Source organism: Scyliorhinus canicula, chromosome 1 (genome assembly GCF_902713615.1).
Source record: "Scyliorhinus canicula chromosome 1, sScyCan1.1, whole genome shotgun sequence".
Classification (NCBI taxonomy): domain Eukaryota; kingdom Metazoa; phylum Chordata; class Chondrichthyes; order Carcharhiniformes; family Scyliorhinidae; genus Scyliorhinus; species Scyliorhinus canicula.
Genome location: NC_052146.1, coordinates 152,443,493 through 152,460,498, shown reverse-complemented (window position 1 = coordinate 152,460,498; position 17,006 = coordinate 152,443,493). Strand labels below are relative to the sequence as shown.

Below are 17,006 nucleotides of genomic sequence, written 5' to 3'. Positions count from 1 at the left end.
CCCTTCAGTCCAAAAATCAAATCGATCTTAGTCTTGGATGTACTCAGCAACACAGTATCCACAGCCCTGGATATGGGGAATTCCAGAGATTCACAACCTTAAGCTGAAGACATTTTTCATCTCATTCCTAAATTGCTGATCTCTTCTGACTCCTTGTTCCAAACACTCCAGAAACAGGCACTCAACATGCACTGTGTAAAGCCTTCCCAGATTATTCTGTTTCAACGTAATCACATCTCATTCTCCCAGAGAATATGAACCAACTTGATTCAATCTCTCCTCATAAGGCTCTAATGAAGGACAACCTAGATTGATTCCTGGGATAAAACAATAACAGAAAGGCAACAAAAGATATGTGAACAAAACACTTGCCATCCATACATAACATTAATGTGAATATGAATGGGTAAACTGACATAATGGTCATGACCAAAACCTTCAAATCATATCTTGGTTTGCGTTCTTAGCCCTCTGACACTCTCCCCTCCTTTGAGCATCTCACCTTATTCCAGTTCTCCTCCATCCACACAAATACCATAAAAACTTTCTCTCTTAGAGATTCACACTGCTTTACTCAGTCAGCAGAGTGACTTCTCATCCTCAAAAGATTTCAACCTTCATCCTAATTCACCATGTGCTCTCTTCTCTACATACACTGCCCTACCCTTCCTCAATCCCCTCAGGCCCGCAAACCTCCCAACCTACATTCATGGCCACCCCCTTGAACTTGACATCACATATGGCCTCAGTAGACCATTGCATCAATCAGAGATAAGGCCATCACTGATTATTCCCTTGCATTTCTCTGTTCAAATGTTCCTCCTTTTCCCTCCCAACCATTCCGTTTCCACCTTGGTAAAACAACACTTACAAATACAGTTTCAAAATTCCAAACGCTTGTTCTCCATTCACAGAATCTCTGCAGTTAACAATTGGATGGCACAGTGGCTGTCACTGCTGCCTCACAGCTCCAGGACCCGGGTTCAATTCCAGCCTTAGGTGACTGTCTGTGTGGCGTTTGCACATCTCGTATCTGCGTGGGCTCCTCTGGTTTCCTCCAACAGTTCAAAGACGAGGGGCAAGATTCTCCACATCTGGCGCCCGTTTCAAGACGACAGCAAGCAGGTGTGTTTGCTGCCGTGTTGAACCGGGCGTGAAGGCCCGGCCACTCGGCCTTGGAGAATCGCTGCAAAAAACGGCGAGCGGCGATTAATGGCATGGGGGGGGGGGGGGGGGGGGGGGGGGGGGGGGGGGGAGGGAGAGAGAGAGAGAGAGAGAGAGAGAGGAGAAGAGAGAGAGAATAGCGGGAGGGCGTGAAAAATTTCGGGAGGCCCTCCCGCTATTCTTCCACCCGGCGGGGGCGGGGGGGGGGGGGGGGGGGGGCGGAGAATCGCGCCCGTATAGTTTAGATCAGGGGTGGGCAAACTATGGCCCGCGGGCCGCATGCGGCCCACCAAAGGTCTTTATGCGGCCCACCAAGTCATTAAAAAAAAAATTTAAATTTTTTTTTTTTTTAAATTATTTTTTTTAAAGGTTAATGTGGGGGGGGGGGGGCTTTTGGGTTACTTGCTGGTATAGGGTGGATACGTTGACTTGAGTAGGGTGATCATTGCTCGGCACAACGTCGAGGGCCGAAGGGCCTGTTCTCTGCTGTTCTATATGAGGCGCCCAGAATCATAACCGGGTGAAGTAATTATTTTACTTAATATACTATGCGGCCCTTTAAAATTGTGAATTTCTGAATGTGGCCCTTGCACGGAAAAGTTTTCCCACCCCTGGTTTAGATGGTTTGGCTATGCTAAATTACCCCTTAGTGTCCAACGGTTAGGTGGGGTTACCGGGATGGGGCACGGGAGTGGGACTGGGTAGGGTGCTCTTTCAGAGGGACGGTGCAGACTCGATGGGCCAAATGGCCCCCTTCTGCACTGTAGGTATTCTATTCTATGATCTAATCTACCACATCCGCATCTCTGCCTTTGACGCCATTGTCCCTAGTAAAACTACTGCTCTCTGGCCATTCCATCTGGTACAGCCTTCATCTTCACCCACTTAAATCCACGGGATGCGGACACAAATGGATATTGAGGACAATTGGTTTCACCTTTTAGATCTGGTTCGACCACAGTACTGTTGGGTCCTGCTTGCAACTGCCTAAACTGCTCACTATTCCAAAATCATCTTGGAATGCAAAGATAATGCCGGCTTCTTTTCTCTATACTCGGAATCGCCGCTCCCAGGTCTTCTCCACCTATATCACCAGGTGCAAGAAACTCAGACTTAACCAAGATTAAGAACATCTGATCAGCTGCCTTTATAATTTCCCTCCCTTTTTTTCCACACACAGCCAAACTGCCTTAAGAGTTCCTCCTCCACTAACTAGTCTTGAACTCACATCACCTGTTTTTCCCGTCATGTCCTCAAGAGCTCATCTTCCATATCAGAACAACCTCCTACTTCCTCAGCCCTCTTCCCACCAATGTGCCAACCAAACCTCCCTAATCTGGTTCCAATACTAGCTGATACGGTGAATAATTCTCCCTTCATACACCATCCACCTCTCTTTCAAATCTGTCAATCACCCGTCTCCTTAAAAAAATCCCAAGACTTTCCATCCTTGAAAACTAATTTCCTCGTCAAAATGTGTTGTCACCTACAAATTCGTTCCCATCCTTCCCCAAGTCCATGTTTCAATCCCTCCAATCAGGCATTCAACCGCTGCAACTGCACTCATCACAACTGACAACGGGTGAAACTGGCAAAGTAAACTATCCCACTGCAGCCTTCACAGCCCCTGACGTAGTGGATCACAGAATCTTCTTTCTTGTTTCTCTTTACTGTCCTGCTGGGCGAGACTACATGTACTTGTTTTTATCTAGGTAATCATATTCAGAACGCCCTTTCTCTTCTCACTTCTGCATTGTCATTTCCAGTGTCCCCCAAGAATCTATCCTTGGCTCCGCCATATCGTTCACCTACATGCTACATCATCCAAATAGATTTAGTTCCACATGTATTTTGATGACATCCAGTTCTCAAACCCTCCAGACTGCATGTGCAATAGAGGATGAGCAGAAATTTTCTCAAATTAAATATTGGAAACCTGAAGGCATTGCCTTCAGCACGAACTGCAAACTCCGTTCCCTGGATTTTGATTGTTTCACAATTGCTTGTTGCGTCTTTTATTGTCATCAAGGTCCTATAATCAGGAATTCCCTCCCTACATCTCTCTCCTTCATTAATGTTTCCCACATAACAACAGTGACGATACTTCCAAAGTGATTAATTGGTTAAGCATTTTACGATGCCCACTGGTGTTGAAAAGCACAGTATAAATGCATGTCTTTTTTTCCTTTGAGATAACCATTAAAACATACATCGTCAACCAAGCTTTCAGTCACCTGTCCTAATATCTCCTTGTGCAGCTTTGTATCAAATATTGCTTCATAACATCCCTGCATTATTAACTTAAAGGTGCTACATAAATACAAGTCATAAATGTAACTTGATTTTCTCCAGCAAGTTATCGCTGGCACATCATGACAGAACATCGGATTTACGAGGAAATACTATACAGCTAATCACATCATGCAGAGTTCAAACCTGTTGGATGCTGGCTGAAATTTATTAACTTGATCCGTTTATCGTCCCACATAGTCAGAAGATTTTTGCAAGAGGCAAAAAACATGCCGACATGTCCTTGGGAGACTTTCACTAGTACATTATTATTGAAGAGGTTCCTGAAGAAGTAAAATACCTGATAGCTAGATTTGAGAGTACAGCAAACCCCAGTAAACCAAACAGTCAAGTTACTATTCAAATAGTCTGGTAGAAGTCACATACTTCGCAGGAAGTTGGCGATTGAACATGAAAGAAACTGAAGGACAAGAAAATAGGCGTGATTCCATATTCCCGTAGTAGCGATTGGCATTTTGGTTGAGGGCCAAATTCTCCGTTTTCGACTTCGGAATAGAGAACCCCAGCCAATATTTTCAAATGTGCTTGGAGGGCACATTTATTATTATGCTTTCTGGAAGACCTAATAAGTCCAAATAATCACCCCTGAAGGTGCAGTCCAAAGATGCCTGGACCATGATAAATTTCCCCTTAGCGTCAGGGATGTGATTAGGTTACTGGGTTACAGGAAAGGGAAGGGTGGACAGGGAAAAATGGACAGGAATTGAGTGCTCATTTGAAGGGACGGTGCAGACCCGATAGGCCAAATTGCCTCTTCCTACACCGTAGGAATTTAATGATTTTTTAAGAGGGAGGAGGATACAGTGCCCTCTATTTGCAGTAATTGCCTTCAAGAGCATTGGGGTACATCTAGCGTGTTGCTCATGTGCTCAAGCGGCAGAGAAACCAGATGTAGGGAATGGTTTTAAAAAGTTACTTAAATTAGGTCACAACCCTAGAGGCCAATGCCTTTGCTCAAAATTGCTTTTAACCCAGCTTGGAGATTTGCAAAAAAGCTTTGATTATGGGGATCAAATTGCAAATGTTATATCCTTGCTCAAAAAAAGGGTGCCCAGCATACTACACCAGTCAGTTTAACCTCAGTGGCAGGAAGCTGTTAGAAACAATACATTTGGGGCAAAATTAAGTCAGTTGGTTAAAAGTGGGTTACTTAAGGAACACCAGCAGAGATTTGTCACAGCAAATTGTGTTAAATTAACTTGCCCGAGTTTTCTGTTGAGGTAACAAGAGATTCGATGAGAGCAGTGCTGTTGATATGTGCATATGAATTTCCAAAAGCCATTCTGGCGAACTGACAGAAGGCAGAGTCGGAATAAATGGGCATTTTTCTGGTTGGCAAGAGGTAACTAGTGGGGTGCCACAGGGTTGAGTGCTTCAGCCAACTATTTACAATCTATAATAATGACTTGGATGTAGAGAAAGAAGGTACTATAGTCAAATCTGAGGACAGGAAGATAAGAACTGTACAAATGGATATAGATAGGTTAGGTGACTGGGCTAAAATCTGGCAAATGGAGTTTAACATGGATAAGATTGGTCAGACAAATGGAAAGGCAACTTTTTCAGAGTGCTTTGGGGCCAGAGGGATCTGGGTGTCCTTGTGCATGAATCACAGAAAACTAATATGCAAGTACAGCAGGTAATAGGAAAGGCAACTTCTGGTGGCGGCCATGAACTGAGCGGTTGCATGAAAGGTGGCTCTCGAAGGACTTAGACTATAGCCTTTTAACCCCGACAAGCGGGCAACAAAAGTACTTGAAACGCCCAGATTAACCCCTATTGAACAGACCACCCAGCCGAAAAGCCAGTAGAGATGAGGGGATGGAAACCTCAGCCTTGGGGCAGGGAACTGCACTTAGAGGCACAAAACCGACAAGGACCAATCCCGCAGAGCTCCCAGCGCAGATCCAGGTGCTGATGGACAAATTGACAAGCTGCCCCACCTCCGAGCTCGCGAGACATAGGGAGGAGAGGAGGAAGGGAGGAGAGGAGTGACCTCCTGCCAGCTGTCGACACGGCAGTGGGAACCGCGACAGCCCCCATAAAGAAGGCAATAGAGCAGAGACTAGAGGCCCAGAAGACACGACTAGGGACCTCAAAAAGACTGCCACAGACCATGGGGACCAGATTGCAGCACTCAAGGCTGAGGTAGCGAGCCTGGTCAGCACACAGTAGGGGCTGAAGGACAAAATCAAAGCAGGAGAACCGACCGCGTAGACAGACTCTTAGAATCGTGGGGCTGCCGGACGACAAGGAGGGCTGCACCAAGTGCCTGGAGGTAGATCGCGCCTACAGGTCACTTTCGCAGAAGCCCAGGGCGGGGAGCCACTGCACTGATAATCGTGTAGCTGCACAAGTATCAGGACAAAGAGAGCGACAGGGTGCAAGTAGGAAGGACATTCCATCCACCTGTACCAGGACATTGATGCAGACCTGGCCAAGCGCTGGGCAGAATTCGACGGTGCCACATCCTTGCTCTATAAAAGTGGGGTGCAGTTTGGCACGCTCTACCCTGCCAAACTATGGGTCACATATCAAGGTAAGGGACATTACTTTGACTCCCTTGAAGAAGCCAACAAATTTGTCCAGAAAAATGGACTTGGCAAACAACAGTAGAGAGCGGAGGCCAGAACGCAGGTAAAGGGGTGAACATAAGCAGAGGCGGCAAGAGTGCAGGGGGTTGGGGGGGGGGGGGGGGGGGGGGGAGAAAAGAGGTAGCCAGGAATTAAATAGGGAAAATTACTGGTAAGGGAGTTTAGCTGATCGACCCCGCCCCCCCAGCAATCCAGATAATAACATGGAACAGGAGGGGTTTCAACGGGCCAGTGAAGAGATCCAGAGTCCTCGCTGATCTCAAGCGTCTAAGGGTTGACATAACCTTCCTACAGGAGACACACTAAGAGACACCAATTGGGGTAAGGAAGGACTGGGTGGGTAGAACGTTTCATTCATGTTTCGACACCAGAATGAGAGGTGTGGACCTACCAACTAACAGGACAGTTTCATTCACGGTGACCAGCAGTGATGGACCTATGTGGGTGATTTAGTCAGCAGGACCCTGGAAGTGGCCCAGTAGTCTTGGTAAATATATACACCCCGAACTGGAACAATACAGAATTAGTCAAGGAAACGATGGCCGAAATCCTGACCTAGACACCCGCCGACTTATCATGGGAGGGGGGCGGCGGGCACTTTACCTGCGTACTGGACCTGACAATGAACAGATCCAACCCCAGGACAGGAACCATGTCAGGTATGGCATGAGAATTGAATGTCTTTTTGGAGCAGAGTTTTTTTTTGGGGGGGGGGGGAAAGAGAAGAGAAGAGGTGATGAGGTTTAGACGCATGAAGGATCACCTGAGAGAAAGAATTAGCCTTTTTCTCCCACATGCCTACACGCATTTGTAACCTGCAACCAGATAGGGGAGGTGATTAGGGACAAAATCATATCTTACAGGGGCCCTTAGGGACAGGAAAGAAAAGGGCAGCCAAGCAGCGGCTGATCGACTCTATACTGGAGGTGGATCGCCAGAACTCCATGGCCCCAACCATGGAACTGCTGGTGGAGAGGAAAAAGCTGCAGATGGAATTTGATCTGTTCTCCACAGGGAGGGCAGTCCACCAGGCAACGGGGGTCTTCTACGAACACTGAGACAAGACCAGCCCCATGCTGGCACACCAGTTGAGAAACCAGGCAGCTGTGAAAGAGATTGCGCACGTTAGGGGCCCATGTTTGGGATGGAAATGGTAGGATATCCAAACAAGGTTAATAAGGCCTCTGCAAGCTTCTACACAGTGCTATACACCTACAAACCCCCAGAGGGGGACTTGATAATGGAACAGTTTCTCGACCGGTGGTGGGAGAGGACAGGAAACAAGAGCAGGAAGCAGCGCTGGAGATGGGCGCAACAGTGGAATGCATTAATTCCATGCAGTCAGGGAAAGCGCCAGGACTGGATGGGCACTTGCGGGAGATGTTCAATGTTGTTGAAGAGAACCTTGCCGCCCACACTGGCCCAGGCCTTGATCTCACTGATCCCCAGAAAGGACAAAGACCCGACAGAGTACGGACATTAGACCCATCTATCTCAAACACGGATCCAAAAGTCCGACTGAAACCACTGGTGAGGCATCTGGAGAGCTGCCTGCCAGAAGTGATGGTGGAAGATCAGACCGGGTTTGTCATAGAATCCCTACAGTGCAGGCTATTCGGCCCATCAAGTCTGCACCAATCTTTGGAAAGAGTAACTTTACGCCAACACCTCCACCCTATCTAACCTTTTTGACACTAAGGGGCAATTTAGCATGGCCAATCCACCTAACCTGCACATCTTTGGACTGTGGGAGGAAACCGGAACACCTGGAGGAAACCCACGCAGACAAGGGGAGAAAGTGCAAACTCCAAAAAGCCTGTGGTACCAGGCTGGAATTGAACCCGGGTTCCTGGAGCTGTGAGGCAGCAGTGCTAACCACTGTGCCACCCAAGGGCAGACAGCCAACAGTGAACATCAGATGCCCAACGAATGTAATAATGACCCCATCCAGGGAGAAGACACCAGAGGTGATCGCCTCCCTGGACACTGAGAAAGCCTTCAATTGAGTAGAATGGAGGAATCTCATGGAGGTACTTGAACGGTTTGGTTTGAAGCAGGGTTCACCGCGTGGGTCAAGCTCCTGTACAGGACTCTTCACACGGTGAGCGTACAAACAAACATCACCAGCTTCAAATACTATTCGGCTGGACAGGGGAACGAGGCAGGCATTATCTCTTCTGTTCGTACTAGTAAATCGAACCACTGGCCATCGCCATTGCCCTTAGATCGGTAGAGTGGTGGACAGACATTCAAAGAGGGGGCAGAGAGCATAGAGTCTCACTCTATGCGGATGACCTGCTCCTCTTGTTGGAGCACCGAGCCAGCATGGTAAAGATAACAGGCCTCCTTAGGGTTACAAACTCAACCTGGGAGAGAGCGATATCTTCCAGCTGAACCCGAGAGGGAGGAGCAGAGCCGGAAGTATACACATGTAAAGTTGTGTGCAATTTGTATCACTAAATGTTGAGTGCCCCGACAAGAATACTTCTAAATGAAACAACAAGATACACGCTAATGTAAATAGAGTAGGGAAAAGATAGAATTGGAACCAGTCACACACACAGGGACAGCCTTTGGTACCTGTGTTGATGATGTTACGATGTTGATTATTATTGAAGTTGAGGCCGTTCTCCTTGGAGGAAGGAAGGTTGAGATATGGGGAAAATGAGGAAGAGTGGCAACTGGTGAATTGATCTTGCAGAGAGCTGAGACACTCAATGGGACAAATGGCCTCCTTTGCTCGGTTGCCATTCTATGGCCAGCTTTGCCATTGCAAAGCCACACTGAGACATAATGTGAAAAATTGCCATTAAAAATTATTTATGAATGCGTTAGCTGTAGTGGCCAGGGCATTAAATACCAGACTTATCATCTGTCATTGGAATAAACATTTTGAGGCGAGTACTTACCTTTTAGTCCGAGTACCTGTGGCACATACTGAGATGGTTCCACCGTTTTTAGCCTATTAGAAGAAAAATTTAGAAGAAAATGTTGGTTCAGGTCATTATTACATTAGGACATGGACATTTAGACTTGGGATATCAGGCAACAGAGCACATTTTCACTACACAAGTCGTTAGCAATGATCATCTCCACTACAACCCAACTCCCTCTCTATCAACTCCATCACTATGATTAGGATCATCACTAACTAGAGCTTTAACTGCAGCAACCATATTAATGCCATTGGTTACGAAAACACAGTAGAGCAGGGCACTGGTTAGTAGCCCAGTTTGTACTCCTTCAAAGGGCTGGATTCTCCCACCCCGCCTACCTCAAGAACACCACGGGCAGATGCCTACAATGGAAAAATCCATTGACATCATGCGTGATTCTCCAGTCGCCGAGAGAACACGGCCGGAAAATCCTGTCCAAAGACAAACACTCAACCATCTGTAAGATTTAAATCAGGAATCTGATTTGACTAGTCACTAGGGATGGATGCAGCCTCAAAACATTCAAACAATCACTATTTTCAATAAACCAGATAGCTTGACTGGGTACCTAATGCTAAATCCTTCCAGTACCACAGCTGCAGCAGCATTTACAGGATGCACTGCAGCCAATTCACCAAGGTTTTCACCACTGCACAATTTTCACCAAGGGGCTTTTCACAGTAATGTCATATGAAGCCTACTTGTGACAATAAGCGATTTTCATTACAGCAGCTCCAAGCAGAAGGGCGGTACAGTAGCACAATGTTTAGCACTGTTGTTTCACAGTGCCATGGACTTGGGTTTGATTCTGTCCTTGGGTCACTGTCTGTGCGGAGTCTGCACATTCTCCCCGAAAGATGTGCTTGTTAGGTGAATTGGACATTCTGAATTCTCCCTCACTGTACCCGAACAAGTGCCGGAGTATGCAATTTTCACAGTAACTTCATTGCACTGTTAACGTAAGACTATTTGTGACACTAATAAAGATTATTTTATTATGTTCTCTATCATCAAGAACAAGACCAGCAACACCCATGAAATGACATCACAAATCAACTCTATTTGGACACAAACGTCTATTTCTGGGTCAACAGCCTGGAATTCAATACCGAATGCTATGTTGGGAGCATCGGTACCATAAGGACTGCAGGGTGCAGCTTCCGAGGACAACTAAAGTCGACAATGAAGGCATCCTTCTTAGGACTGATGAATTTTGAAAGTTTGCCATTTTTAATCCTACTTTACTTTATAATTATACCTGCAGGTTACTTTAAATTGTAAACAGAATCTTAAACGGCCTAGAGAGGAATTAGTGAAGCATTGAATAGGTTGCTCTCAACCAAATACAAGAACTTCTCTCCTGAAATACTTTTTTTCTCAATATTGGATCAAACAACCCCATGTGTGTGTACACAAGTACATGTTAGAAGGTCTCAAGTAAGTCTATACAATAGAAAACTACAAACCAATCCCTGATATACAATAGAGAAAAACAATTACTTTAAAACAAATCAAATCCAGAAACAGGTTTACGTGAACCAGATTGAAAGTACCTTGCAATTTCTTTGTCTTTGGGTTTCAGCTTTAACTAGAAGTACTAACACAGTTCGAGTATTGAGCACAAGGGAAACCCAATCTCCTTCCCCACCCTTCCTTTCAGTTTTGTGTTTAACAACCAACAATATTTGACAAAAGAATGAGATTTGCAGTAGTAGTTCTGCAAATAATAATAATCTTTATTATTGTCACAAGTAGGCTTACATGAAAATCGCTTATTGTCACAAGTAGGCTTCAAATGAAGTTACTATGAAAATCCCTTAGTCGCCACATTCCAGCACCTGTTTGGGGAGGCTGGTATGGGAATTGGATTGGATTGGATTTGTTTATTGTCACGTGTACCGAGGTACAGTGAAAAGTATTTTTCTGCAAGCAGCTCAACAGACCATTAGAAAAGGGAGTTAAACAAAATTCAAGAAAATACATGAGAATACATAATAGGGCAACACAAGATATACAATGTAACTACATAAGCATTGGCATCGGTTGAAGCATACAGGGTGTAGTGTTAATGAGGTCAGTCAATAAGAGGGTCATTTAGGAGTCTGGTGACAGTGGGGAAGAAGCTGTTTTTGAGTCTGTTCGTGCGTGTTCTCAGACTTCTGAATCTCCTGCCCGATGGAAGAAGTTGGAAAAGTGAGTAAGTAGGGTGGGAGAGATCCTTGATTATGCTGCCCGCTTTCCCCCGGCAGCGGGAGGTGTAGATGGAATCAATGGATGGGAGGCAGGTTCGTGTGATGGACTGGGTGGTATTCACGACTCTCTGAAGATCCTTGCGGTCCTGGGCCGAGCAGCTGCCATACCAGGCTGTGATGCAGCCCGATAGGATGCTTTCTATAGTGCATCTGTGAACCGTGCTGCTGGCCTTCTTGGGTTTGCTTTAAAAGCCAGCTCTTTAGCCCTGTGTTAAACCAGCCCATCCCTGCAATTGACACTGCAATGAAGTTACTATGAAAATCCCTTAGTCGCCACACGCAGGGGCTGATTTAGCTCACCAGGCTAAATCGCTGGCTTTTAAAGCAGACCAAGCAGGCCAGCAGCACGGTTCGATTCTCGTACCAGCCTCCCCGGACAGGCGCCGGAATGTGGCGACTAGGGGCTTTTCACAGTAACTTCATTGAAGCCTACTTGTGACAATAAGCGATTTTCATTTCATTTCATTTTCATTCCTACATCTGTTCAGGTACACCAAGGTAGAATTCATAATGTCCAATTCACCTAACAAGCACGTCTTTCGGGACTTGTGAGGAAACCAGAGCACCCGGAGGAAACCCACGCAGACACGAGGAGAACGTGCAGACTCTGCAGATAGTGATCCAAGAGGGAATCGAACCTGGGACCCTGGTGCTGTGAAGCAACAGTGCTAACCACTGTGCTACTGTGCCGCCCCTCTATTCAATAGTTCACTTGCATCATGCAGATTTTCACTCACTCATTGTCTACAATTCATTCATTAAACACTAACTAGAAACAAGATTTTTATAGGCACACTAACCTTTCGAAACATTTTGGTCACAGGAGGAAGATTTTCATCTTCACTTACAATTTCATCACAGTAATTCCTTGCTTTACTTTTACCTGTGGAGAATACTTTTAAAATTAATTAAAACATTTACAAGTATTCATTCATTCGCAGAGAAAAGTGGGAAAACTAGCCAAGCCTCATCATTGCTCACTCTATCCATTGGGAATTGCATTGTTGGGCAGCTCTAATAATGCCAAATCTTAGCGGAGGCAGAGAAAAGCATCCAGGCCAGCCTACAAAGCCAATGCAAATTGATCTAGTTTGTATTTTGATTGTATTTCTGATTAGTGTTGTATAGGATACTGTGGACCTGCAGGTATGGAAAAGGCAGCTTGCCTCAGTGTGTTGATCTCGCACCTATCCACCAAAGGTTTATTAGGATCAGCAACACGATACAGTACATGAATCACCAGGCACGTCAAGATTCAACAGTACATATGTTTTTTTTGACCAAGTGGTGAAGTTTGAACACCTTTTATTCAATGATACGGGTTTGGAAGGGGTGGTTTTTCATTTCTTTTGGAACCTTGCTGACCACTGGCGCTGTAAGATTCCGCTGTTCACTATTCTCTGATCCGTAATTAATGAAAAGACACAGATTTTTGATTGGCAAGGGACTAAAACATTTTGTGGGCCAGGCAGAAAAGTGGCTTTGAGGAAACAATCAGATCAGTCATGTCCTTACTGAATAGCGAAGCAGGCTTAAGGGGATGCACGGCCTACTCCTGCTCCTATTTCTTATGATTTTATAATTACACAAAAAGGGCTTTACACAAATAACCAGTCGCTACCAGAGGAAATTAGTTTCATTTTGGACTATGGGGGTAACTTGCAAGCAGTTAACTTTTCACTTAAGTAGAAGACCAAAACCTTTCCCAGCAAGTGAAAAGAAAGTGAATATATTTCCACTATAGGTTAATGGGGCATTGTCAATTCATTTTCTTGCCTTTCTTCAAGAAAACATTGATACGGGAAAAGTCATTTGCATACTGCTCAGTCGTACATTCTTGAAGTCAACAGTCTGAAATGGCAAGTTTTTACGGAAAAATGCAACTTGATATTTAACACCAGACCTTCCATCCAAATACAGTCACTGAAAGCATGTGATTTTATTCATAAAATCTGTGCCTGTAGAAGAGTTGACATATTTGTAGGTCTAATCCATTCCAATAAATGCCTGCATTTTACAGCAGGCAGTTAAAGTAGTTCAGTACCCAAATGTTAATATGATTGTAATGGTTGTACCAAGTTTGCGTTTTTTGGTTATCCTCAGCGGTGCAGCGTCTTTCAAGACTTCAGCGTCCATGGCTTCAACTTCCAAACGGGCAGCAACAATATGTTTCTGCAGCACAGAAATGGATTAGATACAGAAGGGTTATAGTCCTCAAGTGCATAGAAAAGGATTTGACACTACAAAAAAAAAAATTACTCCCAGGAAGATAGAATTCTAAGGTTAAAAAAAATGTTTTCTATTATTAAATAGGGCAGGATGTATTTGTATTTCAAAGAGTAGAATTAGATTTTTTTTTTTTTTAAGTACTCCAATTCTTGTATGTTGTATATGAGGTAAGAGCACTATGGCCTTCTCAGTATTGTGGAATTTAACAATAGTTATACTTCCCAATTGTCCATGAAAACATGGTAGAAACTGCAGTCAGCCAAGAAATGTGGCACTTCAGGTACCCACCTTTCATTTCCTTTCCATTACGTGATATAAGAATAGGAGCAAACCACTTAGTCTCTTTATTTTGCTCCTCCAATCATTTTGATCATTGCTGCTCTGCACCTCAACTCCACTCACCCAACTTTGATTCCTATCCCTTCATTTCTTTACTGAATAAAAATCTCTCCCAATCTGAAAAAAATTTCAACTATCCCAGCGTCCCAACAAATGGGGAGGATAATCCCACGTTTCCACCACAATGTGGGAAAATGTTTCCTAATTTAATTCCCACAATCTCTAATTTTGAGATTGTGCCCCTTTTTCTTGGTACCCCGATTATAAGAAACATGGTTTCCGTAGCTACCATCTCTCTCACTCATGAAGTCATTTTAATGGTTTGCCAGGAGCAGCGCCAAGCATACCCAAAAATGAGATGTCAGCCTGGTGAAATTATAACAGGACTACATGCATGCCAAACAGCAGAAGCACATACAATAGACAGAGCTAAGCAATCCCACCATTAAAGGATCAAATCAAAGCTCTGCAAGATCTGCCACCTTCAGTTATGAATGATGGTTGACGATTAAACAATTAAGAGGAGGAGGGAGAAGAAGAGGCTCCACAAATATCCCCATCCTGAATGATGGGGGAACAAAACATGTAAAGACAAAGCTGAAGCGTTTGCAACATCTTCAAAATGAAGTGTTGAGTGGATGATCCATCTCAGCCTCGTCCTTAGGCCCCCAGCATCACAGATGCCAATCTTCAGCCAATTCATGGGATCAAGAAACAGCTGAAGGCTCTGGATACTGAAAAGGTTAGGGACCCGCAAAACATTCTAGCAATAGTACACTGGCTTCCACTTGACAATACGGAAAATTGCCCAGGAAATGTACTGCCCACAAAAAGCCAGATAAACCTCCAATCATTATTAACCATCAACCTATTCTCAATCATCAGAACAGTGATGAAAGGTGGTCTCCAAAATGGTATCAAGCAGCACTTAGACAGCAATCATCTAATTACGATGTTCAATTTAGATTCTGCCATGGCACTCTGATCCTAAACTCATTACAGCCTTGGTTCAAGCTTAGATAAAAAACTAAATTCAAGGGAGATGCGAGAACGACTGCCCTTGACATTGAGCATTTGATCAAGTGTGGCTTATGGGGGGCCCTTGTAAATGGCATCACAACTAGCACAAAGGAAGAGGATTATGGTTGTTGCAGGGCAACCATAGTTCCATGCCATCACTGCAAGGTAGGCCCAACCATCTTCAGCTGCTTCACCAATGACTTACCCTGCATTGTAAGGTCAGAAGTGTGGATGTTTGCTGATGATAGCACAATGTTCAGTACCATTTACAACACCTCAGATACTGAAGCAATCTGAGATATGCAGCATGATCTGGACAACATTGAGGTTGGGACAAGTTGATAATTAAGAATGACAGTATAACTGTGAGAGATGAATTTAATTCTAACACCCATATGTAGAATCACCCTGAAGAAATAATAAAAAGGTAAGAAGTCACTTGTGGGAATATAGTTCCCCAGTAGTAACTATGCCGTACGACAGAGTATGTAGGAAAAAAATGAGAGCGTGTGAGAAAGATTCAGAAATAATTATAGGTGATTTAATCTATGTATAGATTGGATGAATTAGATTCCTAAAAGGTAACCTGGATTAATGTCCTCACAGTAAAAAGAACCTCTAACTAATCACCAGAACACAATTCCATTTTGCAGCCACTTTTAAGGTGAGAAGGTTGCAATTACTCTGGATCCCATGGGTTTTTACCTTCTTCATCAGTCTCCCACGCAGGACATCGTCAAAAGCCTTACCATAAGACATTGGAGCAGAATTAGGCTACTCGGCCCGTCAAGTCTGCTCCGCCATTCACTCATGGTTGATATTTTTCTCATTCCCATTCTCCTGCCTTCTCCCCATAACCCCTTCTCCCCTTATTAATCAAGAACCTATCTATCTCTTAAAGACACTCAGTGACTTGGCCTCCACAGCCTTCTGCGGCAAAGGGTTCCACAGATTCACCACCCTCTGGCTGAAGAAATTCCTCATCTCTGTTTTAAAGGATCGTCCTTTAGTCTGAGGTTGTGTCCTCTGGTTCTAGTTTTTCCTACAAGTGGAAACATCCACTCTATCCAGGCCTCGCAGCACCCTTTAAGTTTCAATAAGATCCCCCCATATTCTTCTAAAACTCCTGAGTACAGACCCAGAGTCCTCAACCGTTCCTCATACAAGCTCTTCATTCCAGGAATCATTCTTCTGAACCTCCTCTTTCAAAGGCCAGCACATCCTTCCTTAGATATGGGGTCCAAAACTGCTCACAATACTCCAAATCTGATCTGAGCCTTACACAGCCTCAGGTCTACATCCCTGGTCTTGTATTCTAGCCTTCTTGACATGAATGCTAACATTGCATTTGTCTTCCTAACTGCCGACTGAACCTGCACGTTAACCTTAAGAGAGTCATGAACAAAGACTCCCAAGTCCCTTTGTGCTTCTGATTTCCTAAGCATTTCCCCATTTAGAAAATAGTTTATGCCTAAATTCCTCCTTCCAAAATGCATAACCTCACAATTTTCCACATCATATTTTATCAGCCACTTCATTGCCCACTCTCCTAGCCTGCCCAAGTCCTTCTGCAGCCCCCTTGCTTCCTCAATATTACCTGTCCCTCTACAGATCTTTGTATCATCTGCAAACTTAGCAACAGTGCCTTCAGTTCAGTTCCTTCTTCCAGATCATTAATGGATATCGTCAAAAGTTGTGGTCCTAGCACAGACCCGAGGCACACCACTAGTCACCGGCTGCCATCCTGAAGACCCCTTTATCCCCACTCTCTGCCTTCTGCCAGTTAGAGAATCCTCTATCCATGCCAGTATCTTACCCTTGAACCCCATGGCTCTTAAAACTTATTTATGCGGCACCTTGTCAAAGGCCTTCCGGAAATCTAAATAAATCATGTCCACTGGTTCTCCTTTTTCTAATTTCCTTGTTACTTCCTCAAAGAACTCTAACAGATTTGTTAGACATGACCTCCCCTTGACGAATCCGTGCTGACTCAGTCCTATTTTATCATGCACTTCCAAGTACTCCGCAATATCATCTTTAATAATGGACTCTAAAATCTTACCAATGACCGAAGTCAGGCTAACCGGCCTATAACTGCTGATCTTCTGCCTCCCTCCCTTCTTAAACAGTGGTATTACATTAGCCACCTTCCAGACCTCTGG

The 17,006-nt window shown here is 44.6% G+C and overlaps 1 protein-coding gene across 4 annotated transcripts in view; it reads right to left on the bottom strand.

Moving 5' to 3' along the window:
* The window catches only part of cdca8 (cell division cycle associated 8), a 39,142-nt gene that overhangs the window by 6,656 nt on the left and 15,480 nt on the right, over positions 1-17,006 (bottom strand). For all 4 annotated transcript variants that reach the window (XM_038801241.1, XM_038801252.1, XM_038801236.1 and 1 more), the window contains exons 5-7: positions 13,332-13,428; positions 12,057-12,139; positions 8,978-9,030 (exon numbers count right to left, since the gene is read on the bottom strand). In XM_038801241.1, the coding sequence (XP_038657169.1) occupies positions 8,978-9,030; positions 12,057-12,139; positions 13,332-13,428 (233 nt within the window). The remainder of the gene's footprint in view (positions 1-8,977; positions 9,031-12,056; positions 12,140-13,331; positions 13,429-17,006) is intronic.